The 23,076-nt window shown below is 49.9% G+C and overlaps 1 protein-coding gene across 1 annotated transcript in view; it reads right to left on the bottom strand.

Moving 5' to 3' along the window:
* Positions 1 to 4,062: 4,062 nt before the first annotated feature.
* The window catches only part of SYT17 (synaptotagmin XVII), a 41,878-nt gene continuing 22,864 nt past the window's right edge, over positions 4,063 to 23,076 (bottom strand). Inside the window, exons 6-8 of the mRNA XM_009886606.1 lie at positions 20,375 to 20,495; positions 19,448 to 19,603; positions 4,063 to 4,259 (exon numbers count right to left, since the gene is read on the bottom strand). Coding sequence (XP_009884908.1) covers positions 4,063 to 4,259; positions 19,448 to 19,603; positions 20,375 to 20,495 — 474 coding nt within the window. The remainder of the gene's footprint in view (positions 4,260 to 19,447; positions 19,604 to 20,374; positions 20,496 to 23,076) is intronic.

The raw sequence follows: 23,076 nt of genomic DNA, 5'->3' as shown, positions 1-23,076 counted from the left end.
TCCTTTCTTAACTACACACCATCCCCAGATAAAGCCAGTGTTATAAGCAACTATCAGCAAACTATGGAACAAAACTCTGAGCAGATTAATCTACTCCCAAAGCACAAACGTTAATGCTTAAAGAGAGAGCAGAGATCCAGGATAACTTTAATCCTAACGACAGACCGGCCGCAGACGCATCCCCCCGCAGTGCCGGCAGGAGCACTGAGCCCCCTGTGCTGCCCCCCGAGCCGGCGGCTCCGTGCCCAGTGCGGCAGCAGGGCACCGGCTTGGCTCCCAGCACTGGGAAAGTACACGCACGTCCTGCACGCGGAGCCGGCTGGAGTTGCAGCTGCACGTCGCGCTACCTTCCGATCTCACAAAGCACGAGATGTGTTCTACCTGCTGGGTGCAGCCCCCGGAGCACAGCCACCTCTCCTTTACTCGGCCCTTCTGCTCCCCTCCCTCCCCGGGCTGTTTGCTGATTGCCTTCCAGGCCGGCAGCTCCTCGGTGGGCTTCAATCCTGGGACCAGACTCTTCCCAGTGGTGCCCAGCGACAGGACAAGGGGCAACGGGCACAAACTGGAACACAGGAAATTCCATTTCAACATGAGGAAAAACTTCTTTACTTGGAGGGTGGGAGAGCACTGGCACAGGCTGCCCAGAGCAGTGGTGGAGTCTCCTTCTCTGGAGATATTCAAACCCCACCTGGATGCGTTCCCATCCAACCTGCTGTAGGTGACCCTGCTCTGGCAGGGGGGTTGGGCCAGATGATCTCCAGAGGTCCTTTCCAGCCCTGACCATTCTGTGATTTATTGACCTTTCTTCAGGGTTCCCTCGCCAATTTTTGGCAGTGTATGTACACGACACCCCCCTCCCTGGGAAACAGAGACCGGACGGCGCAAAGCCAGACTCAGGGGCGAGAGTGCCTTCTGTTAACATTTCATCCCCAGTGCTTGAGCAGAGCACATGGTAGGTCTCAGGTCAGCCTCAGTGGATGCCCAGAGCTCGTCCTGCTGCCCATAGATCCCCGCGTGGAAGAATATTAATATTGATGGCAGTGACTGCTGAAACCACGGCTCCTGGTCTGAGCCTTTTCAAGTTACAGGAAGAGATCGGCCTCCTGCAGTGGGTGTTTGCCCAGGACACCCCGTGGGCTCCCTCTCCGCCGTGATTTATTGACGAGACAAACCAGGAGGAAGCTGGAGAACAGAGATTTGCTATCGACCGCGCTGCAGGACAAAGGAGGAATTCACCTTGCAGAGAAGCAGGGTAGAATTGAAACCCACCATCCACACCATGCTTGGAAAGAGGATGCCCGTGGACAGCCCTGTGGCAACCACGATCCCCATGGCTTTGTGCTGCTAACGTAGGGCAGCGGTGCTGGAGAGCAGCAGGCAGCTATGTGCAGTGGTCAGTAAGAAGCGAAGGCGTTCACCAGGGGACAGTCAGCACGACCACACCAAGGGTAAGCTCCTACCTGTGTTCACCCCCAGCCACAGCAACCGGGCGATGGTTCAGCAACAAGGTCCCTCAGGCCTTTTTTGCCATCCTTTGAGATCAGGCAATGTTCGGCTTGGGAGCAGGGTGTCTGTGCTGTCCCTCTCCCCCAGCTGCTGAGGGATGGCCTCTGGATGAAGAGAGGAGATATCTCTTGTAGACTCCTTGTATGGTTTGCATTCCCTCCTCCACGATGGCAGGGTCACCGTATCAGACTTGGCTGTCACATGGAGAACACGCACAGGGATGCTCTGAGAGCAGAAGGGAATGAAACACCCACAACTCAATGTAAACGGGAGCAGGTCCCAGACTGAAGGTGTGCTGCAGGGATGCTGGTATCAGAGTTAAAACACAGACCTTCACGCTGGAGCACAAACACCCTGGACCACACCAAGGACTATTGACCAACACACCAACATCTGCCCAAACAAGCACTCAACTTTTTTTTTTTTTTTTTTCTTTTTAAGACTCACCTGTCCCTAACTGTAGTAGCCAAACAAATGGGGGTGAAATAGGCATATACATGTATTGTTTTCTTTTTAAAAATCAAAATACTAAAAGCACAGGAGGTAACAGGAGTTTGTTCTGGGCTGCGTTTGATGACAAAAGGGGAGGGAGATGATTGCTGCCTGCCCCACCACGTGTCAGCTCCGGATGAGCATCACTCTGACCTCCAGTTTCACAGGGGCCACAGCAAAGGCAAAGCTTCCCACAGCACCCAGCCCCAGGTCCCTGTCCCAAACGCCTCTGGTTTGCTCATTGCAACTCTCCTGCTCCCCGTGAAAAGGGACTTCGCCCTGAGCCAGGGCAGACGGCGAGCGCGTTGGTTTGCTCCTCTCCCAAGCAGCCGATGGAGACCGGCACAGCTGTGAGAAGGCTCTGCACTGCAGAGTGCACAGAGGGGGAGCGGGCCACCGGCCCTGGCCACTGCAGGGGCCACAGGCAACTTCCCAGCATTTCACAGGTGACCAGGGGAGCGGGATACGGCCAGAGCTGGGAGCCCTTCCCCACCTCCTCTGCTTGGTCACAGCAGCACTGATGTGGCGGCAGAGCTGACCCATCCATGACACCCCGAGGCTTTCCAGTCCAACACAGATAAACACTGCTGCAGACAGGACCCATCCTGCCTTCTCCAAAATGAAGACATGGAAAGACAATAAAGCCATGGGCCAGGTCCAGCTCTCTTCAAGGCCATGTCCCGCTTGTTTGATGTTTTGAATGGGCTGTAAGCAAGATACAGATTTTTTATACAGTCTCAGTGGTGATAAATAGAGCAATAATAATTTGGGGCCAATTCCTGCAAAGAACCAACACCCAAAGCCCCGTGCAGAGACTTCGTCCAACCTGCAGCACACTGGGTATCTTCTGGACGGGAAGCACGCACGGCCAGACCAACACCCTCTCCTGACCGATGTCCATCAGCAGGTCCCCAGTTTCTCTGAAATTACTCCTGGTTCATCTGCAGTGAGTAACAAGGGGGTAAACACCAACATTTTGGCTTTGCTTGTTCCTGATGGAACTCAACACAAAGCTGAATTCTGCTAACAAGTATCACCCCAGTCTATGTGGCACAGTTAAATAGAATTTTATTTTCAATAAATATACAATCTGCATCATACCAGACAATACGCTGTGAAAAAATAAAATGTACAGAAGCAACCAACAGGACAGCTTGACTGTAGCTAAGTTCACTTGGTGACCTGGAAAACTACCTGGGTTAACACACACAACACAGAAGGAGCCACTGCAGTCTGTGAGAGAATTAAAATTGTGTATTTTGGGTCTTCTGAACTGCAAAAGTCTCCCCTCAGCAGGTTTCTTTTGCACAACACAGGTTTGAAAAGACATGAGCTGGCTTTCCCGGTACAAATGCTATTGGAAATGTTTACTTTGCTATATCATCACTGCATCTACTTGACACACACAGACTGCTATCGAGAGTGGCAGGTCTCACCGCTGACGTGACATCGGATCCGTTTGACGCAGGGCTGCACGGCCACACGCACGGGCATGCCCCGGCACACAAATGCACGCGTACGTACTAACAGGAGCTTAATTCTGTTAAAACTAGTACAAGGACAGAACTGGAGTCAGAATTGATTTCACCACAGGTTCTACCATTTAAAAAAATATTCTAACCTAATTACCACGTTCACCAACGAGAGCACACGGGTACTTATATCTCCAAGCGGATGAGCCATGGATTTGGACTGGAAGGACAGCGCAGGCAACTCCCAACTCTTCCACCCGCTCAGCGCTTCCCGCGGCACCTCCACGCACAGCCCACGCCGCCCGGCAACGCGCTCCGCTGCGCAGGATGCAAACAGCCGAGTGGTGCCGGGTGCGAGCAGCGACAGGGCCGGCCGGCCGGGCCACTGGTGGCCCCAGGGGAACGGCCAGGACCCGGTGGGACATGGTTTGCAGAGGCCAGCATGGCCGGTTGGGTGTCGGCAGCCGCTTCAATCCAACAGAGCTGCTGTGGGGTGTGTGGAGGGTGTGAGGTGGGGTGTTTTGGTCGGTGGTTTGTTTTTTTTTTTTTTCCTCGTCCGCCTGCTTGGTCTGGCTGCTGTTAGCCCCCCACCTCATGTCACCTCCAGGGATGCCGGAGAGACGCGGTCGCACTCCTCCCGGGACCGCAGGCTGTGCCACTGCTCCACGGCTGTCCGGTGCGCATTGAGCATCCGGCGCCAGTGATTGGACTCTGGGGCGCCCGTCGAGTACTGCCCGATCACGATCCTCCCAATGAAGTCGTTGCTGCTCTTCACGTTGTGCCCGTACACTGGGGAGAGCAGAAACAGAGACCGGTCAAGGCAAAAGCATCCCTTGTCCACCTGGAGCACTGCCCCAGGAAAGCCAAATGTCCTGCCCATGCCCACTCAGGCAGCACACCAGACACCAGTGTTTTTGGCATATAACTCAGCACCTCAAAAATGTTAGAGACCGAATTGGGAGTTTGGAAGGAATAAAATAAGCTGGACTACAGATAGAAATACAATGCAAATAAACAGGACACAAATCCACAGTTACCATCGTATTTCGCAAGAACAGGTGAAGCAGACTCATAGGATGGTTTGGGTTAGAAGGGACCTGAAAGATCATCTCGTTCCAACCCCCCTGCCATGGGCAAGGACACCTTCCACCAGACCAGGTTGCTCAAAGCCCCCGTCCAGCCTGGCCTTGAAGTAGAATTACAGTGTGTAAAGACATGCTGAAAGCTCTGCCGGGGCATCATGAAGTGACGAAAGCAGGCAAGCAGCCCCTACCTGGGTAAAGGAACAAGCAGCACCTCAAACTGTCCTCCTCCTAATGCAAATGTCCATGCACCGTTCCAGCGCTAACCGACAGCCTTCCCGACTTGGAGACAGGAATCACACACGTACAGGCTGTTAGCGGGATGTTTGTACAGAAACAATTTGCCATAATTATTGCTGCAGCTCCTTGTTAAAGTCCAGGAAAGCAACCGAGGGAGAGACATCAACCCAACACCCGGGCCTTTGGATTAGCCCAGTCTCCTGGAACAAAAGATCGCAGACAGCAGCAAACTCTAATGATGGGACTGATCCCGGGAAAGGCTGCACGCTGCCGCCGGACAGCAGCAAAAGCACTTTGTGTTCTGCAAACTGAAGCCCTGCCTCAGCTCATTAGAAAGTTGAACAAAAAGTCTGTACAAGCTGAAGCCTGAATATCCACGGCCACTGCCTGGAATACTAAGGATTAAAAAATCTCCCCAGGAAAGAGAGGGATTTTTAAGAACAAATGTCCGCAGGGGCTCCAAATCCACCCAGGCGAGTTCAAAGGGGGAGCGCAGGCTGGCAGGGAGCCGAGAGCCTGGCGCGCAGCCCAGCGCTGCCGCCGCTGCCCTGCCAGCAGCACCAGCTCTCCAGGGCTGCTGGAAACCAGTGCTGGCAGCAAAGCCACCCTTGGCATCCCTGGTGGCAGCAGCACCCGATGCAGCGCACACCCTTCCGGGCAGGCAGGACACCGAGCGCTAAGCACTCCACCTCCCTTTCAGCCACGCATCCTTGTCAAGGCTGTGTATTCCCTATTATAATGTATCCCGCGATTAATTAGTGCTGCTCGGTATCTCTACCATCTCCATACTCTGCAAAGGCTGGTTTCCAGCTACTGCACCAGTGTGGGATCTTGCTCTGGGTGACTCAGGTGCCACCTGCCAGTGCAGTCCCAAAATACAGCTGCAGAAGGTTACATCTCACTTTAGACCTTCCGACAGCTTGGACACACAGTTTATGGGCAGAGATACTTCTCCACATCAAATTACCTGGGAATATTTTTGGTAATAGCAAACCTTCAAATGTCCCAACCATTTCTCCAAATAATTGCACTAAAAAAAAAAAAAAGACACAGCAATTCAGAGCATTGTAAGTCTACCTTCAAACTACAGGTTAAAATTAATTGGGGCTACATCTTCCCCGTAGGAAGACCGCATCCCTCCTGCTTGTCGCCACCAGTTATTGAGGGGTGATGCCATCAGCTCTCTGCGACGTGCTGCCGAGGAAGGGTCCCTGTCAAGAGGCTGGGTTGGTGTTATTTGGAAAAGCCACCTTTTGAGGATGCAGTGAAGAATTTGAAGCCGTCCATCTCCAACTAGTACACAGCCTGCCAGAGTTATTAACGAGTTCTCCTACAAGGCCATGGATCACAACTGTAGACAGCATGGCTGTGCTGCATGTCCTGCTATGATTTATTGTCCTAGAGAAAACAAATATTGTGATAAAATCACATAAAAATGCCTCCAAACCAAATGCCTCCCTAATTTTTCATATAGGTTTTTTTTTTTTCCTTCTTTTTTTCCATTTTTTTTCCAAGAATGAAAGAAGATGAAGCCAAATCCTGGGAGACAATACCAAGTAATTTACACCAAGAAGTCTTAAAGGCCATCAATTAATCACAGGATAAATTAACAGTGGGGAAGTACCCCAGGCATACCAATTCCTCAAAAATAATCCCCGTCAGGATTGTAAAACAAGGTGTGCTAGCTAAGGGGACCTGTTATTTTACTGTTGATCCGAGTATTTTGAATTCTTCTAAGGCATCTTGCTAAACTTATTGTGTCAGGTAATTAGCATGTTGATTCCTTTAGGGTATTAATGGATGAATTATACAAGCATTGTTGCTTCTATCGTTAACTAGTTTAGATAGCAGAGAGGTAGACTTATTGCTGAAGAACAGGGAAGACATTTTCCACAGCCAAATGCTTATTCACACTCAGGCGATATGAGGTGGCACGAGATTCGACCTCAGGTTTACAGATTTGCAGCTTCACCGCAGCAGCTTTCTCAAAAGATGAGAGATTTTCATGTGCCAAAAACTCAGCTTCACTCATCAGTTCCCCAGCCTTTAAAACTCAAGGGCATGCCTTCCTTGGAGGCTAATTGCTTTATTCCACTCTTAAAATGGCCACTATTTGCTGAGCAAATTTGCTGATGGTTGAGGTGCACGGTGCTGTTGCGTGGACCTTACCCAGGAGAAGGTGCTAAAGTTAGTGTTGTGAAAATAAACCCTTTTCTTTGCTCACAATCAGGAACACGATTTTGCCTACTGCTGTCACTGGTTCTTCCAAGAACGGCTCAGAAAGGAAAACCGTAGGAGCCCATAAGCCCTGGTGGGCTGTGCTGCTGCACTGGGCTGGAGCTGTTCTGCACAGCGGGCTCCCGTCCTGGGCAGGGACAGGGAGCAGCTCTCCCCCCTTCCATCCCCTGCTGCAGCAACCACTTCTCTTCTCAGATGAGGAACCGTTTCCTTCAACGCCAACGAGCACGCACTAGCCATTACACTTCATACACTCATGTCCGACACTTCAGTCTGCTCCAAAGTCAGCAGAAGTGGTGAACATCCCACTCTTGATACAGACCCCGCATGTACTGCTCACATACTGACCAGGACTCCCGGGTGCTTGGAGACGATCCCAAAATGACTTTTCCAGGTAAAAGGTGAGCTGCACACCGTTGTGGGGCTGACGCCTGCCCTGGCTGAAAGGGGACCTGCCAACACAGCAGGCATCCACAGGGAGACCCAGGAGCCCCTCTGAGCAGCAAACCCCCGCAGAGCTGCGGAGGGGCCACCAGCCTGGGGGTGGGCAGGCTCTGACAGAGCCCCTCTGCTTTTTGCACCGGCGTACCACGGCTATAGTCCCACCTGCGGTGAAGCCAACTCCACACAAGCTCATGCCTTCAGCCTCAGGAGGAGAAAAGCTCTGGCTCTTTTTCAGCTTCTTTACACAAGAGGTAGAGATGGAGAAGCCCCTCTGGTCCAGCCCATGGGACAGCAGTTGGGCGCTGTGCCACGCTCTGAGCCCAGGTTACAGCACAAGCGGACTGAGTTGTATTCCCCGATGTCTGAGTATCCCCTTCCAGAGTCTGAAAGGAGCTCAGAGTAAATTTCAGATTAAATCTGCTCTTGGCCACAAAAAACAGTAACTCCATGGAGCTGCTCAGAAGCAGAAAATGAGGTAATTATCATTTGGGGTTTTCAGACTGACCCAGGCTCTGGCTACGGACAGGTGGACACTGCTTTCCATTTAAGAAACCTATTTTCCTGACAGAAACTACACACCTGATCTCATGAGCTCTTTTTCCACCATCGCAGTAATTTACACAATAGCAACATCCATTTCCAGGCCAACACAGAGCAAAAAGCAATTAAGGAAGCAGAGGTCAAACCAATTCCTTCTGCAGCTGCTCTTTACTGAGGGATGCATTTGGAAACAGAAAGGCTTCTAAAAAAAAAAAATAATCTCTTTATAATAGAAATGCTGAGATATAAAAGAAAATTGCGTTCGCTTATGTCCATTTAAAGGGTTGAATTCTTGAGGACAAGCAATGAGATGTAAATAAAACATTTTTATGTTATATACTTATCAATACAGTGCTCCTAAATGATCCGAATCAAACTGATGGGGGCCTGGGTGCTACATGAAACTTATTTTTGGGGATAGGGGCCCACATTCCCCGTGGGGATCCTGCACAGGAGGGCTGGCTGGGTGTCACCCAGTCCTGACTGCCGTGGTCCCCGCAGGGCTGAGCAGCACAGCACAGTGGGTACCAGGCACTGCACAGCCCAGAGCTGCATCCCAGGGGTGGCAGGGGCTGCCAGGAGATGTGATGGGACTTGGAGCGCCAACATTTGGCTCCAGGTGCAACTCCTTAGCTTTCCCTTATCTCCTACCAACCTTGGTCACGTAGAATTGCTTTTCACCGGTTGACAATTCTGCTTGTCGCTACATGATCTGCCACTCACCTCTGACCCATCAGCCCAGGCACCAGATCCAGCCCAAACGCCCTTCACCTTCCCCTTTGTCTCTACACTGAGATGTGCAAAGCGGGTACTTGTGAAGAGCACGCCTGCAAAGCAACTGTCATTTATGACTTACGTGCAGTAGTAGAATTTAAGCTGGCGTTTCAAATATTAATTCGTCCTTTGACTGAACGTATTAGCAGTCTTGAAATGATCAGGAAGGAGCCCTAGTTCAAAAAATTTCCTTAAGCTAACTTCAAGGCTATCAGTATCACTTATGTGATGGGGCACATAAGTGCAGAAGCACTTTATGCTTCTGCATAAAGTGCAGAAGCACCTCGCTCAGCCAGGGCCACAAACCACCTACACCTCCTGCGAGCCATCTGCCAGATGTGCCCAGCAGCTACTCAGCAGTCACAGACACACAGCACCTCTGCTCCCACCTGCAGCTGCCTGAGCACTTACCTCTCCCAGAGTAATGGGCAGAGAAATCTCAGTGCACCGGAGCAGGTGGGAGGTCTGGCACAAATAATTTAACTCTTCTTAAGCCACCTACATCAGTTACCTGCAGTGCAATTAAAACTATTTAACTCAGAGAGAAGAAAAATAACAGGTAGGAATGCGCCTCTGTTTTTCATCTGCCCTCTTACTCAGGCTAGACATCGAGCAGAACACTCTCACCCAGTTTGCCATTTACAGCACACCATCACCCACTCTCTAACAAATTGCCCCCAAAGTTTTTTGGTTTTGGGTTTATTTATTTATTTATTTGTTTGTTTTCAAATGCAATTTCGTTGCATCCTGCATGTTTTAAAACGCCATAAGTAATTGAGCACCCCTTGGTGCGGCTCACGTGCAGCCCTCCGACACACGACATTGCCGCACAGGGTGCCAGCCAGCGCGACGACAGGGCCAGCCTGCCGCAGGGGGGGACACTTCCCAGCACAGCAGACACAGCAGAGGGACCAGCTCCCCGGGGGAAGAGACCCCCAAGGCATGAGAGGGCTCTGCCCTTTTCCTTTCCACTATAGGATAAAGTTATTCAGTCTAAAAAGTAGAGAGCAAAAAATCCAGCTTAATTTTTACAGCTGGTCTAGAGGAGACTATTGTGTGCCTGGGTGAATCATCAGCCGTGAAAGTCATTAAAAACAATCCTACCCACTATTACGTACTTGCGACTGTTGTTGCCACAGCCTGTAAAAGTTTCATCTGATCCCCTTGGCCCACCAGGCTAGGAACAGAATAAACACCCACGTGGTAAATACTCTTCACGCAGGGGCTTTGCAGCACAGGCACAGCTAACCCCGCAGCCCAGAGACGCCACTGCAGCCCTGCAGCCACACTTGCTGCCCGCCAGCCTCTGCTGCAACCTGCAAAACCCACAACCAGAAACCTTGGGCCACCAGCATCCTGCTCCGATGGCCACAGGGCACGCTGCGCCCAGACGTGCCCTCCAATTACAGCCAAACCAGGGGAAAAGGAAAAATAAGCAAAGACGTGCCCGAGGCTGCTCACAGGCAATGGAGCGGCAGAGGGTCCCCGAGGACACAGGTCTCCAGAGACCGTGGGGTCTCTCGGGCAGGAACCACAGTCCTGTGAGCACTGACCCACCAACACTCCCTGCACTTCCCCACTTTAGCCGCAGGGCTTGGCAAGGGCTCCAGAAGCGCCCTGTTTCGCTTGCCCGCACCACTCACGCAGGCCGCGCTTCGTCCCCCGTCGTTTGGAGGCAGAAAGCGGTGCCCGGCCTCCTCTGCGCTCTGCCACCAGCTAGCGGGTCCGAGCTGTCAGGTTAAGCAGGGCTGAAAAATACTTCTGAACTGCTTGACATCAATATTAAAAAGCTGTTTAGCACAAAGAGGGTGCTGCTAGGAGCGCGCAGCGGCAGGACTAATGATGCACACTGTGAAGGTCACAGCTATGGACCAAATTCTGCCCCTTGCTCCTGGAGCGTGGCCTGTAATACTTAGTAGAGAAGGCAGAAATGCACAGGAGAAGAGGCAGTGGTTTCACATTCATCAACTTAATCTCCATCAGGCTCTGATGCGCACATAAAACTCGCTTCCCAGCAACTCCTCCACGAGTCTGCACCCCGCAGCGTCTGCGCCTGCCCAGCTCCAGGGGGAATCGCAACCGCTTCAGCGCATGGCCGAATCCTGGCCACACACAGACCCACCGTGGCTCCAGCATCCCGCTGCCGCTCCACGTGGCAGAACGCTGCCACCACGCCAAGGAAACTCTTTTTGGAAAACCATTTCCCTCCTCACCCTGCCGCGAGGGCAGCCCCTGTGCTCCGGCTGGGGCAGTTTGGGAAGGGGACCCGACGGATGCGCCCCAAGCTGGGCGTTTGGCTAATCAGGGTCTGGCTGCAGAAAGGGAGAGGAAAGTCCGTAGGAGAGAGCAGGGACCCAGGGAGCGGGGGAAACACCAACGCACATGTGTGCCTCACGGAGATCTCAAGGACACGCAGGGATGACACCTCATGAAATTATCTCATCAGGAGAAACTGGAATAACAGACTGGATGCATCTACTGCAACAGCCCGGAGGATATTGCAAAGGAGTATCTGCAGATGGCTTTTTCCACCTCCAAGTCCTCTTTTTTTTTTTTTTTTTTAAGATTTTTTTTTTTTATTTATTTTTTTTAAGAATTGCATCTTAATTCTCTGCACTATGAGCCCCAGAGCCAACAAAGCACATGAATGGCTTCATGCATATTTATACACCTCACCTGAAGAGGCTCCAACACCGGCGCTGTACAGCACCTGTAAGCCAAGGCAGGGATGGCCGCGCAGGAGAGGCCGCCTCCGCCAGTGCCTTCGTGCCTCTCCCCCGACAGCCACGGGGACAGAACGGGCATTTCATCTCCAGACACCGCTCTGCCGCCCAGAGCAGCTACTGCCACCCAGGTTTTTCCTCTTTTGATACACAGAAAGATTACGGCCTTGTGAGATGTTTGAACAATTTCTTTCACCACGGCATGAGGCAGACAAGATGAAACACCGAGGTCGAGAGAGGTATGACACTGCTTAAATTAATGGGCTTGGCAAAATGAGCAAGCGCTGACGATCAGCCTGGAGAGAGGCAGGTTTGCTCCTTTCTTTAGGAGAAAAAGATTCCCCAAAAATTCCAGAGAGCTCTAAGACAAGCAGTTTCTGCCACCTCTGCAATGAGGTACTGTTATTAACTAAGTCAGTCCACTTGAAGAATCTAATTTTGCCTTCTAAGCAAGCAACAGACTGGCTCAGGAAGTATCAGCATCTCGTTGCTCTCACCAGGATTAATAGTCTTTCACTCCTCCTTGTTAAAGCAGCAAGTCTGCTGCAAAAAGCCAAATCCATCCCTGGAGCATGTTCCCTGAGTGACCCCGAACCAGGATCGGGGCTGCAGGATCTCAGCATCTCCAACTGACCTGCGCTGTCACCTGCTCCAGGCTGACAAACAGCACCTATCGTGGAGACCGGGAAGCCACCGATTGGGATCTGGAGGATGAAGAGCAATAGGGACCTTCCTCCTCCCAGAGGGGTTTCGAAGCCCGGGCATCGTACCTGCGGTGGAGAGTCTCAGCGAGGCAGGGCGGTCTCCAGGAGGCCACAGTCTCCTCCTGCAAGTGCATCTCCCTGTGCCCCTCTCCCACTGCCCCAGGAACCGGAGATGTCCTCAGAAGACCTGCTGGGTCACCTCATGTGGCTACAGGACCTGGAGCAAAGCAGCCGGGACCATCGGAGGTGCTGGCCAGGAGCACCCTGCTCTCCCCAAACCTGAGCACGGACCATATGGTGTCGGGTGCATAAATACATGAAGTATTTCATAACACCAGCCACAAAGGCCAAATTCTGATCTAAATTAAACAGGTATAAATCCCCAGAAAATCCAGTGCTGACATCAATGTTTTTTTTCTTTTTTCCCCCTTTGGCTAAGATAGGATTACACAGGTTTAAGCACAGATTAGATTCCACTTCTGAGCTCCAGATATGTGGAATATACAGACAGTCCAATACTTCAGAAACACACGTCTAATAGACAACAAGAAACGATTTTCTAGCAGCAAGTTGCCTCATCATCTATCAATCTAAGAGATGTTACGGTGTTTCAAAACAGAAACCACTTCTTCCTCCTGCATTCCAGCATGGGGAAAAGTTTCAGTTGTCTCATACATTAGAGGAGATGTTTTTTCCTCATATATGCTGGCAAAAGACAAAGTGCCTTAATATTTTTTTGTGGGAAATAAGCAGCAATAGGAGAAAGGAGAGATGAGCATATGAAGCAGCAAGTCAAAATGTAGATGTGTAATGACCCCAAACACATTGCAGTTTCCATCCCTGCAAACAGACACCTAAAGACGATGCCGGCATCTGAAGGTCATGCTTTCACACAGCCAGGCAAATCAAAATTTGAGTGTATTTCTGGAGAAGCCTGAGGACAAAAACCATTATCAGCCTTCAACCTGCTCAGCTAATTGGGGCATTTGGAAAACAGCCTGTTAATTAAAAAAATACCATTGAAAAGCCTCACTATCTCTGCATCCCATTCATAGAACTTTTACAAATCTTGTGCAGCACAAGCAAATGCCAAAAGCATCATTTTGCCTCCAAGGTCTTCACAAGTCTGATGACCACCACAGCTGTCAGGGAAAAAAAAGAATTGTTTTAAGGTCTGAGGAGCCATCTTCTCTTCAACTGGGAGTCAAGCCACCTGGAGGCCCAACTTTAAAACTCTCCCAGAACGAATCCAAGTGAGTTGCGATGCGCCAGTGTGGGCCTGTCAGCTGTAAGCCTTTGGCGCAGCGGTTTGCCCCTCCGCCTAACATGGGCTCACTTGGAAGATGAGGTCTGGAGCTGATGACCACCTTCAGCTTTGGCTGATCTCCATACAGCCTCTTCTGCCAGGTCAGGGCTGCTCTCCTCCCCTCCATCTCCACCACCACTGACTGCCCCAGAAACTCTGTTATGTGGATCAAGAGGACCCTGAAACATTTTCTATCAAACATCAAAAAAAATACTCATTAGACAACATACAAAACCAAACTGGTCTGTACCAGAGCATCTCCAACATCCCCAGGAAGGAGGGGTAACAGCAGGCCAGAACTGTGCTCACCAGGGGCTCTCTGTGCCATTAGTGACCATTTATTCCAGATACAGAAACATCCCAAAACATCCACCTCTAACAAGACGACAGGATTTCAAGGAAAACCCAATTCCTCAGGATTTCAAGGAAGACCCAGTTCCTCACCTCTCAAGCTGTAATGTCACAAAAGGAATGACTATGCTCAAACAGGCAGTACTTCTTCAAAAAGAAAATATTTTGGTGAAAGCAAACCAAATTAAACCACCCAGAACTGCACCATTAGCAACACACACCAACAATGACTTTTTCCCCCTCTAAAAATTCAAATTTCATTAAATGTCCTTAAATTTTCTCAAAGGCCAAGACAGAAGGAAAACGAGCCAACGGAGGAACGAGGTATATTGCTACAGAACAGCGATTTGTTATTTTAATCAAGTAGTGCCTATTAACTTGAAGTTGATTAGAGCCCTGGGATAAAGCATCAAAGTGATGCGGGGGTCTGAAGACACGTGTTGTTACAGCACTCGGTGCACGGAGACACTCGATGGTGTTATTTGCCCCTGTGCAATAGCCACTGAAACCACGGGCGTAGGTGTGCAAGATTTCACTGTTCAACAATGCTCCCTCAGGAACTCAAACACTTACAAAAATAAATTTTTAAAAATGGTCCTAAATCATTACAGAAAACAGAGACATGGTCCATTTTTAAAACATACTGAAGAGTGAAGAGAATCACATAAAAAAATCCTGTGAATGGTTCAGAAGAGAGAGTGCCTATGAGCTGCCTCCTCAGCCAGTATTCATGATGAAGATCTCAGCAGCTGTCACACGCGTATTGAGGCCGATCTCTCCAACAACAAGCAAACCCTGCCCTGGCCCCGACCTCCCTCCCCTGGGCAGAGAATCCCATCCTGCTGGAGCCACGGCCACCTTTCACACAGGAACGGTGCGATGGGACGAGTCCCACCACCACTCTCCATCAGACACCATCAGCCCTGATGCTTGTCCCAGCTCCGGCTACGCTCTGGGCCAGGTCAGACAGCAAAGCGGGCTTTCCGTTTGCACAGATGGTACCCAGAGTATGAAAATGATTTTTGCCTCTTTGGGGACCTTGCTTGCCCCACAAGCCCTAAAGATCCCATCATGTAAACATGTACAAGAGCTTATTTAGATGGAGAAAGACACACACAGTCACCACAGGACCTCGGGGAGATATATATTCCCTAACTGTGCACACTGCAGGTTGTATTTTTTATGGTAAGTGTTCAAAAGATGTTAACGAGTCACCAAGATGCGGTTTGCCCTGGAGCGCTGGTGTTTTTTATTGGGCCATCTGGGCTTTACTGCAACGCAAACAGCATTACCCACGATTGTTATTAACAACATTATAATCATTAACAAAATACCACAGTGCTCGGATTTCAGGTGTCGTCTCACCTCCTGCTGCACAGCCCAGGCTCCCCGAAGGTTAGGCTGGGATTTAGAGGACAGCCTGCCCAAAATCCATCAGCGAGGAGAGCTGATGCTGGTCTCTAGGAACCCAGCATCCAGCCCTCCCATGCGCAGAGGCTGCAGTCACACCTCAAATACCCTTTTTTCTTCTTGGAAAAGAACTGGAACTGACTGGAACTGACCCCAGGCAGCAGCTGACAGCCCTGCTGCGGGGGACAAACTCCGCCTTCCCCTTACCATGGGACAAAGAATAATTAACACCTTTTTTCACAGATATACGTGGTTAGGAGAAGATACTGTCTCTTAAAGTCTGCCCCATTTCTCTGCAAGAGGTGAACCTATGACTTGCACTCGAGCAGAAGATGGCACACGGGGAATGTGGCTGAAGTTGCCATAAAAAAAAGGCGGCAAAAAGAACCACCCAAAAAAGTGCACTTCTGTTACAGTATGCGTACGGATGCTCATTACCCAGACAACATGTTTGATGGAGTAAATGAAAATCAAACATCTCCACTAGCTGTTGCTTCACTCATCATTTTTCCTGTCAGGACATTAGACTTTTTATCGGTATCTGTTGCTTTCCTGGTTTTAGCCTCTTTCGGTGAAAAGCTGTGAACAGATGACATTTGCAGCAGCGATCCTGACCCTGAATGCTTCCTCCTGGAGAGGACATCTCCACCTGAGCTCATCCCAACCCATTTTAGGCACTAAACTGGGACATGTGAGTCAGTGACAGCACCAGTAAGCATCTGAGGTAGGAACAGAAGGGAAGGCAGAAAGACAGCTTGTACGAGGTTTCCTGCCCCAATGTGGAAGGAGAAGCAAAATTTCAGCCTGTAAGTGCCAATAATTTACAGTGTTGAATCCTAGTATGCCTAAGGAGGAGGAGAGATCTAAAAACCAGCCCAAACCTCCCCAAATCTTGGCTAACGCAGAGCTCACCCTGAGCACCCCATCTTAGAAGCACCCACTGCCCATCTCCTAGTCCAGCTGCACTTCAGCCCTGCGCTCGGTCCGAAATCCGGCTCTCCAGAGCATCGCCAGGAAAGCAGGGACCAGAGCAGTGCTTTATAGAAAACTATCTGCAGTGTTTGCATACACGATCCTTGCTAAAGTCACAGCAAAATGGTGCATAAATTCTTACTATGGTGCACTAAACCCAGACAGTTTGATTCAAGATGCACAGGAGAAAAACCCACAGGGGGGAAAAAAAAAATTAATCTTATTTTGTCTAGATAGTGCCTCACTTTGCAGTGCGGTACCAGCCACAGAAGGAGCCAGGAGCCTCAGCCGATAGGGACTGGCACAGCTCCACTGCTTTCCAGTGAAGCCAAGCCAATGTAAAGACAGCTGCAGACTAGGTCCAAAATATGAAGCCACAAAAAAGGTTCCTTTAAATTATTGAAGATATACTCACTTCTGGCTCCTATGACTGCTTTTACAGCTCTCTCTCTCTCCATTCAAAGCATCGTCACCCACCCTTCAAGCAGGATTATTTTCCTTTTCAATTGGACTTTGACTCAACAGCAAATTTAATTAACTGACCTAATGGACTAGAGCTGTGGATCGGAAAAAATAATAATAAAAAAACAACTCCCACAAAACACACAACAGAAAGAACCACCACTGCAGCCAGAAACAACCCCAAGAGAAAACAAAAAACCTAGAGAAAAAAAACGTGGCTTATGCTCCTGCTTTGTAGAGATGCAAAATAATAAAAAGATCCTCACGTTGCGAGGTATGGTTTCTCCATGCTAGCAACCATTTGCTTGTTATTGTCCTTTAACACAAGATCCCAAAGCCCGTTAAGCTTTTAAGCTGCACAACACACTAATATGCTGAGAAGACAACTATACAGGGAATACCATCATCCCCACCCCAGAACTTCAGCCAAGCTGCATGCTGATACTCATTTTATTAAAACCTCATAGATGCACATAAAAAGAAAGTGGTGCTGTATTCCCTGTTGGGGGGACACTTCTACCAACATCTGGAGCATCTCCATCACTTAGGTGAACACTGAACGAGGCTCAGCATCCTCACCACCTCTACCTCCCCTGAACCACCTCACTCCTGTGACACCGCAGATGTCCATGCAGGAATCCTGATGCAAAGGTCCTCGCAACAAGATGGGCTCTTGGCTCCTGTAACAGTCTTGGCTCTTCTAACAAGTGGAGGCAGCGCGAGCACCGAACCAGCAGAAGACTGCACACACAATAACGTGACCAACAACTCTGGCTCTAGCTAAATATTGCATACACAAACCACATCTCTCCAACAACAGAGTCCTGACCACAGCAGAAGCAGCAAGCCCAACGACGCCCGCAGCAGTACCGTGCCCGAGCTGCGCGTCACCCTTCAGTCCCAGAGAGGCCACGAGAACCTGGCCCCGCCGCTCCTCCAAAACATTCTGCACGCTCCTTCCCAGCTTTGGAGCTGCTGGTGACACTTCTGGCCTGGGGTTATTTATTGCAACGTTCAAAGCAAGCAACACATCACTTAGAAAGTGAAGCACCACTTAAAAGGCACGCCGCTGAAATGCGACTGCATCACATATGATTATAAATCAGCTAACTTCCTTGACTTATTTGAGAATACATCCACTTGCACAGAAAAAATAATCAGACATCCACTCATTAATGCTAACTTCATCAGCCGTGGCGAGGAGCAGTGTATTCCACTCACCCTTCTGACTGCAGAGGTGCTACTCTGTTTGCCTTTTCTTCTTCTATTAGGAGAAGAGGAAAACAAAGAAAAGAGTATTTCACGCCTGTCGCAAGATCACCTGATGGAAGCTTCCAAGAACAAATTCATCATTGCACATGCAAGGTACAGCCAGGGTGACGTGCATGCAAAGCAGTGATTAATTATAGACTTTTTGCTGAGGAAATTTCTGAGCATGAAGGGCACAATTTAAATTGCTGATCAGCATCACTTTTGTTATAACATGTTTGGAAACAAACTAATGGGTTGGAATTAGGCTCCTTGTACCAGCTTTGACACCTGTATCTGCCATGTAAGAAAAAAAATTAAAAAATACTTCAAAATATGTTCTTTCAGATGCAGATTCCTTTCTCTTCATCAAAAGATGGTGAGTAATGGGTGAAAAGTTGCAAAAAACGTGTTTGTGAATCACAGCAGCCCAGTGGAGCAGAAGAGTGTGGGTCCCACCACACAGCCTCTCTGCTCCTCCAAAGGGCAAGAAGGTCTGACCCTGCTCCTGACGGTGCCCAAGCTCCACAGCACACATAGGCTGGGTGAAGTCATGGCACAGGACAGAAACCCACCGCTTCCTGGGGGTCCCTGCAGCCCTGCCCAAGACCTCCACGCTGTGGAACAGCAGAAAAGGCCACCAGCCACAGCGGTCCATGGCCTCAGTTCAGCCTCACCGCTGCTGCCCGGCCTGAGGGCGAGAGCGCAGGCAGGGACCCATCCCTGCGCCCTGCTGCTCCGCACTGCATGCCCAACTGCCAACTCCTACTGACTGTTTTCATGCCCAGAGAACAAAAATAGGAGATTCAGGAACTGTTTGAAAATAAGAACTCCTATCTCAGCCAGACATCTCCAGCACTGACAAGGCTCTCCAGCGAGGTTAGCTCCAGGAGTTCTCCCGGCCCACAGCCTGCGTGGTCTGTGTCTTGGTCTATCTCACCCGCGCCACGCAGGGCTTGGCACCGAGTCCCAGCCCTTTAAAAATAAAGGCGTGAACAAACCCGCTTACAGAGCAGGTGATGTCAGTGTCAAACACCTATAGCTGCATCACCTCACCGGCAAATTATGTTGAGTACCAGAAGTTATCTTTGCCAGTGTTTGGGCTCTGGGATCGTTCAATACTTCCCTCTCATTCTTCTAATTTTTTACTTTATGCCCAAGTTGGTTGCTGCTGAGAAGTGCAATTAACGCCTCCTCCTCCTCTGCACAAAAGCATTCCCAGTGGCACCAATTAAACACAGGACCGGCGAGGTGTGCTCCCAGCCAGCTCCATCCATCAGGTGGCAATGCTGGGAACAGCTCCTGCAGAGGACAGAGTGCTAATTAAGCTTCCCTGGAGACCCCAGCGATGGTCACCCCTTGCAGAGCAGCTACTGGGACAGCCACCATCCTGCACAGGCTCATCTGCACACCCAAAACTGCTTCTTTGCTCAACTCGGAGTCAACCACGACCGCGCCAAGTCAGTAACACCACCACATTTACCTGTGAACACTAGGCTGGCGTTCTCCAGTTCTTCCTGTGGAACCTTGAAGCTGAAGGACTCATTGTAGAAGGGATCTATCGTCCCCCGCATGCAGGAGGTCTTCTTGGTTTTTGTTAATTTTAATCCGTGAACAAGCTGAATTTTCACAAAGGGATCTGACAAAAACCACAAAACACAGGCTCTGCGTCACAGGCGTCGTGTCAGTACCCCAGTTTGTGAAGGGTGGGCACCACAGGGACGGACCGTGCTGGAAAATGGCATCTGGAAGTGACTGGGACTTGTTCCACCAAGCCGCTCACAGGGATTTGCAGCGGGGACAAAAGTCAGGCTGCGGGATTAAAACCCGCTCCCTGCCAAAACCACAATTAATGACAGCCTTGATAGAGGCCGAGCAGACTGTTCTTTTTGGAAAATGCCAATATTCTGGCAGCAGCAGTGGCTGGGGCAGGGAACACGGGAAAAACACCTGAGGACATACACATGAAGCAATCACCAGCAGGCTCAGAAACGGCAGGGAGCAATGCGTGGACACTGGGAAAACCTCACGCCATCCACAGAGCAGCCAGATATCGTAAATGTTAGCACTCAGGCAGCGTGCGGCATCGGCAAAACACAGCACAGCCACAAACGGGCTGCCTTACAGAACACAACATGGGGGGAATTTAGAGCTCCTGGTTCCTCGCCTCACCCTGGTTCAGACATTTTTACTTGAAATATGGCAAAGGTATTCACACCCTCCATTTTATCTCAGGGTAAGTGTTCCAAATACTTTCGCTATTGTTGGCTATATATATAAAATGAATATCCAGAACCTTGTATTAATAGGAACTGAGCATCCAAATCCCCCTGGGTCCCCCACAAACTGCAGCCTCACCACTGATCTGCTTTAAAAGCATGAGTAATGTGAGAAACACACTGCCCTTTACCTGAACCTTGGCTCATGTCTGTCTGAAGAAGCTGTTTTGCTCTAATGATGTCCACATTCAGTCTTCCCGCACTGGGTAGGTAGTTTAGGGACAACAGCAACTCTCCCAGCTCCACTTCATTCTGCAGGAAAAAGGGAATGTGGAAATTCAGAACAGAGCTCAGAGGGGAAGGGAAGAGCAGGAAGAGAAATTAAATAAATCCCATTTGTCTAAGTGCCTGAAAAATAAATTTTAGTCATGCTCTAAACTGCAACCAAGAACCATCTGGTGGTACCTCATGCTGAGCAGAAACAAGAAAGAATACTATCTCCAGGTGAAGATCGTTCTTTAATTGCTGATCCTTCACCAGCTTTTCAGCAGTCAGGCAAAGAGGACCTATAAGGAGGAATGAATACAAGGTCAGTAGTTTCTACCTGCTCCATTCTGAACAGTTCCAGGTGGTTCTGATCTTACCAACCTCACGTCCTTATTAACATACAAAACACAGACCCAATGAAGAATTCATCCTCTTCCCTTCCCAGCCCCCAAGGACCACAGCAGCCACTTGGGAAGTTCAGACATGAGAGGGCTAATGCATCCCTGGGTCACAGGAAGGCAATTCAGAGAAGACGTCCCCTCGGCATCCACCCGTTCTACCCAGAGACCACAGCAGAGCTCAACTGTGCCCTTGCTGCTCATCAGGCTGTACCACGGCCATAGCTTCACATCGATGCAGCTGTTCAGCCATTATTTCTATTCCTTTTACTTAATGATGCTTAAAACGAGTAATTAAAAAAAAAAAAAAAGAGCTGACATCACTGCTCCTCAGACATGACAGCTTAAAATAACCTCTCCCCCCGAGCATGACCTGGCTGGGAGATGCTGTTATTCTCAGATACAAAATACGCACAATGAAACAACTCTGGAGACTGAAAACACACCAGCCAGCCCGGGCAGGGCATGGAGCCATCTGGCTCGTCTCAGGTCCAGGCAGGAGTGCAGAGCTTGTTCTTCATCCCAAATAGCCAAACAGCTCAAAGCCATGCCTAGATCGGATGGTCATAGCCCATTCCCAAAAGGAAAAGGAGATGCAGTGGTATTGCATTCATAACAAAAGGCTTAAATATCTTTATTGATGCCCCAAATATTAGATTATAGAAAAAAGAGACTAAAGGACTGGGTAAACAATAAAGAAAAAAGCTCTGAGACACAGTCACAGCCTGAACTGACCCAAAGAAACAGGTTCATCAGCAGATGGGCCAGCACACGAGGTACCCATCCCCGGCAAAGCTATCAATGGCACTGGGGAAATTGAGGCTTGGGCTGCCAGGAAACCCGACCAGTTCACAGCTATTCAGCTGCAGATGGCAGAGCAAAATTTCCACCGAGTGCAGATGAACCAGAGGACCAAACCCAAGAAGGCTCTTGGGGAAAAGCCCCATCCCTCTGCCAGGAGCAGCACAGCACCTCTCGCCAGGCCGGCCGGTGGCACAGACCAGCTCCTGCTAACGGCAGGCCAGTCGGCTCCTCACCGAACGAGCCAAGCGCTAAAGCTGACGTCAGGTAATGGTATTAAAAGTTTCCCCCGAGGCACTTTCTCTCCTCTCCTGTTCCTGTTGACTACTCCCAGCGAAAGAAGGGGGATGTGCGTGGCATGCAGGAGCAGGTGGCAGGCTGAGGAACTCCTGCGCCTCCCACGCTACATAATACAATTCAATTTAATTCAATACCCTTGGTTTTTTTGGCTTTCCGCGGAAAACACGGCACTAGGCTGCCCGATTTCAGGAGCTGGCAAAGCAACCCCTCTGCGTTTAACCCCGCACATTTAACGAGCAAAGGACAAGGGAAGCACCATGCGGGGAGGAGGGGGAAGGCGGCAAGCACAGCAGCACCCTGACTCAGCCCCTGGGCGAAGAGCGTGGATTTACACCACAGATGCTGAGGCAAATCCATGTGCCCTCCTCACACACTCCACTGACCCAGGAGCCAGCTCCAGAGCCACCCTGGCACATCCACCACGAGCTCACCCATCTTCTGCCTGGTCTTCCCCACAGCCCCTCTCCCCCATTTCTTACCCCAAACTCCTCCTGTCACAGCATCTTTTGGGCCACATTATGTGGTAGCATATAACTACACAGCACACACACTCACATTCACCACCTGCATTTTCTTTGGTTGCTACAGTATTTGTGCTTCACTGAGAAGGCACTCCTCTGCTGTCAATTTTTGCTGACTCCCATACTACAGTTCTGCTCAATATATGATATTTTAAGTTCTTTCCATCAGAAAGCCATTCCCCAACACAAACCTGACCCAATATATGCACACAGCGCTCACGACTTTTGTGAGGTCAGGCCCTACCTACATGCACCATTGTGCCCAACGGTTGCACAACATAAGGATCTAAGAGAGTCTCACATCCAAGGTGATTTAAACATCATCTATCTAATTTAAACTATCATCTTTGCTTTGATTTTCCCCAAAACCGCTCCTCTGTGTTCTGTGGCTAGAACAGCCTGAAGACACGTTTATCATCAAGAACAGTCGGTGACTTCTAAATCTATTACCAGGACAGTAACGAAGCATCGCAGCGCCCACCACGCCACTGACAACAGCATCCACCTGAGGTACCCCTCGACCCCAGCTCATTTTGTACAACCTCTCAACAACATTTTTAACGTATCCAGTCCTACTTCCATTTGCATTCACCGCTGCACCGCGTT

This window comes from Charadrius vociferus, unplaced genomic scaffold (genome assembly GCF_000708025.1).
Source record: "Charadrius vociferus isolate BGI_N301 unplaced genomic scaffold, ASM70802v2 scaffold46, whole genome shotgun sequence".
NCBI classification, from domain to species: Eukaryota; Metazoa; Chordata; class Aves; order Charadriiformes; family Charadriidae; genus Charadrius; species Charadrius vociferus.
This window is presented reverse-complemented; position numbering and strand designations above follow the sequence as displayed.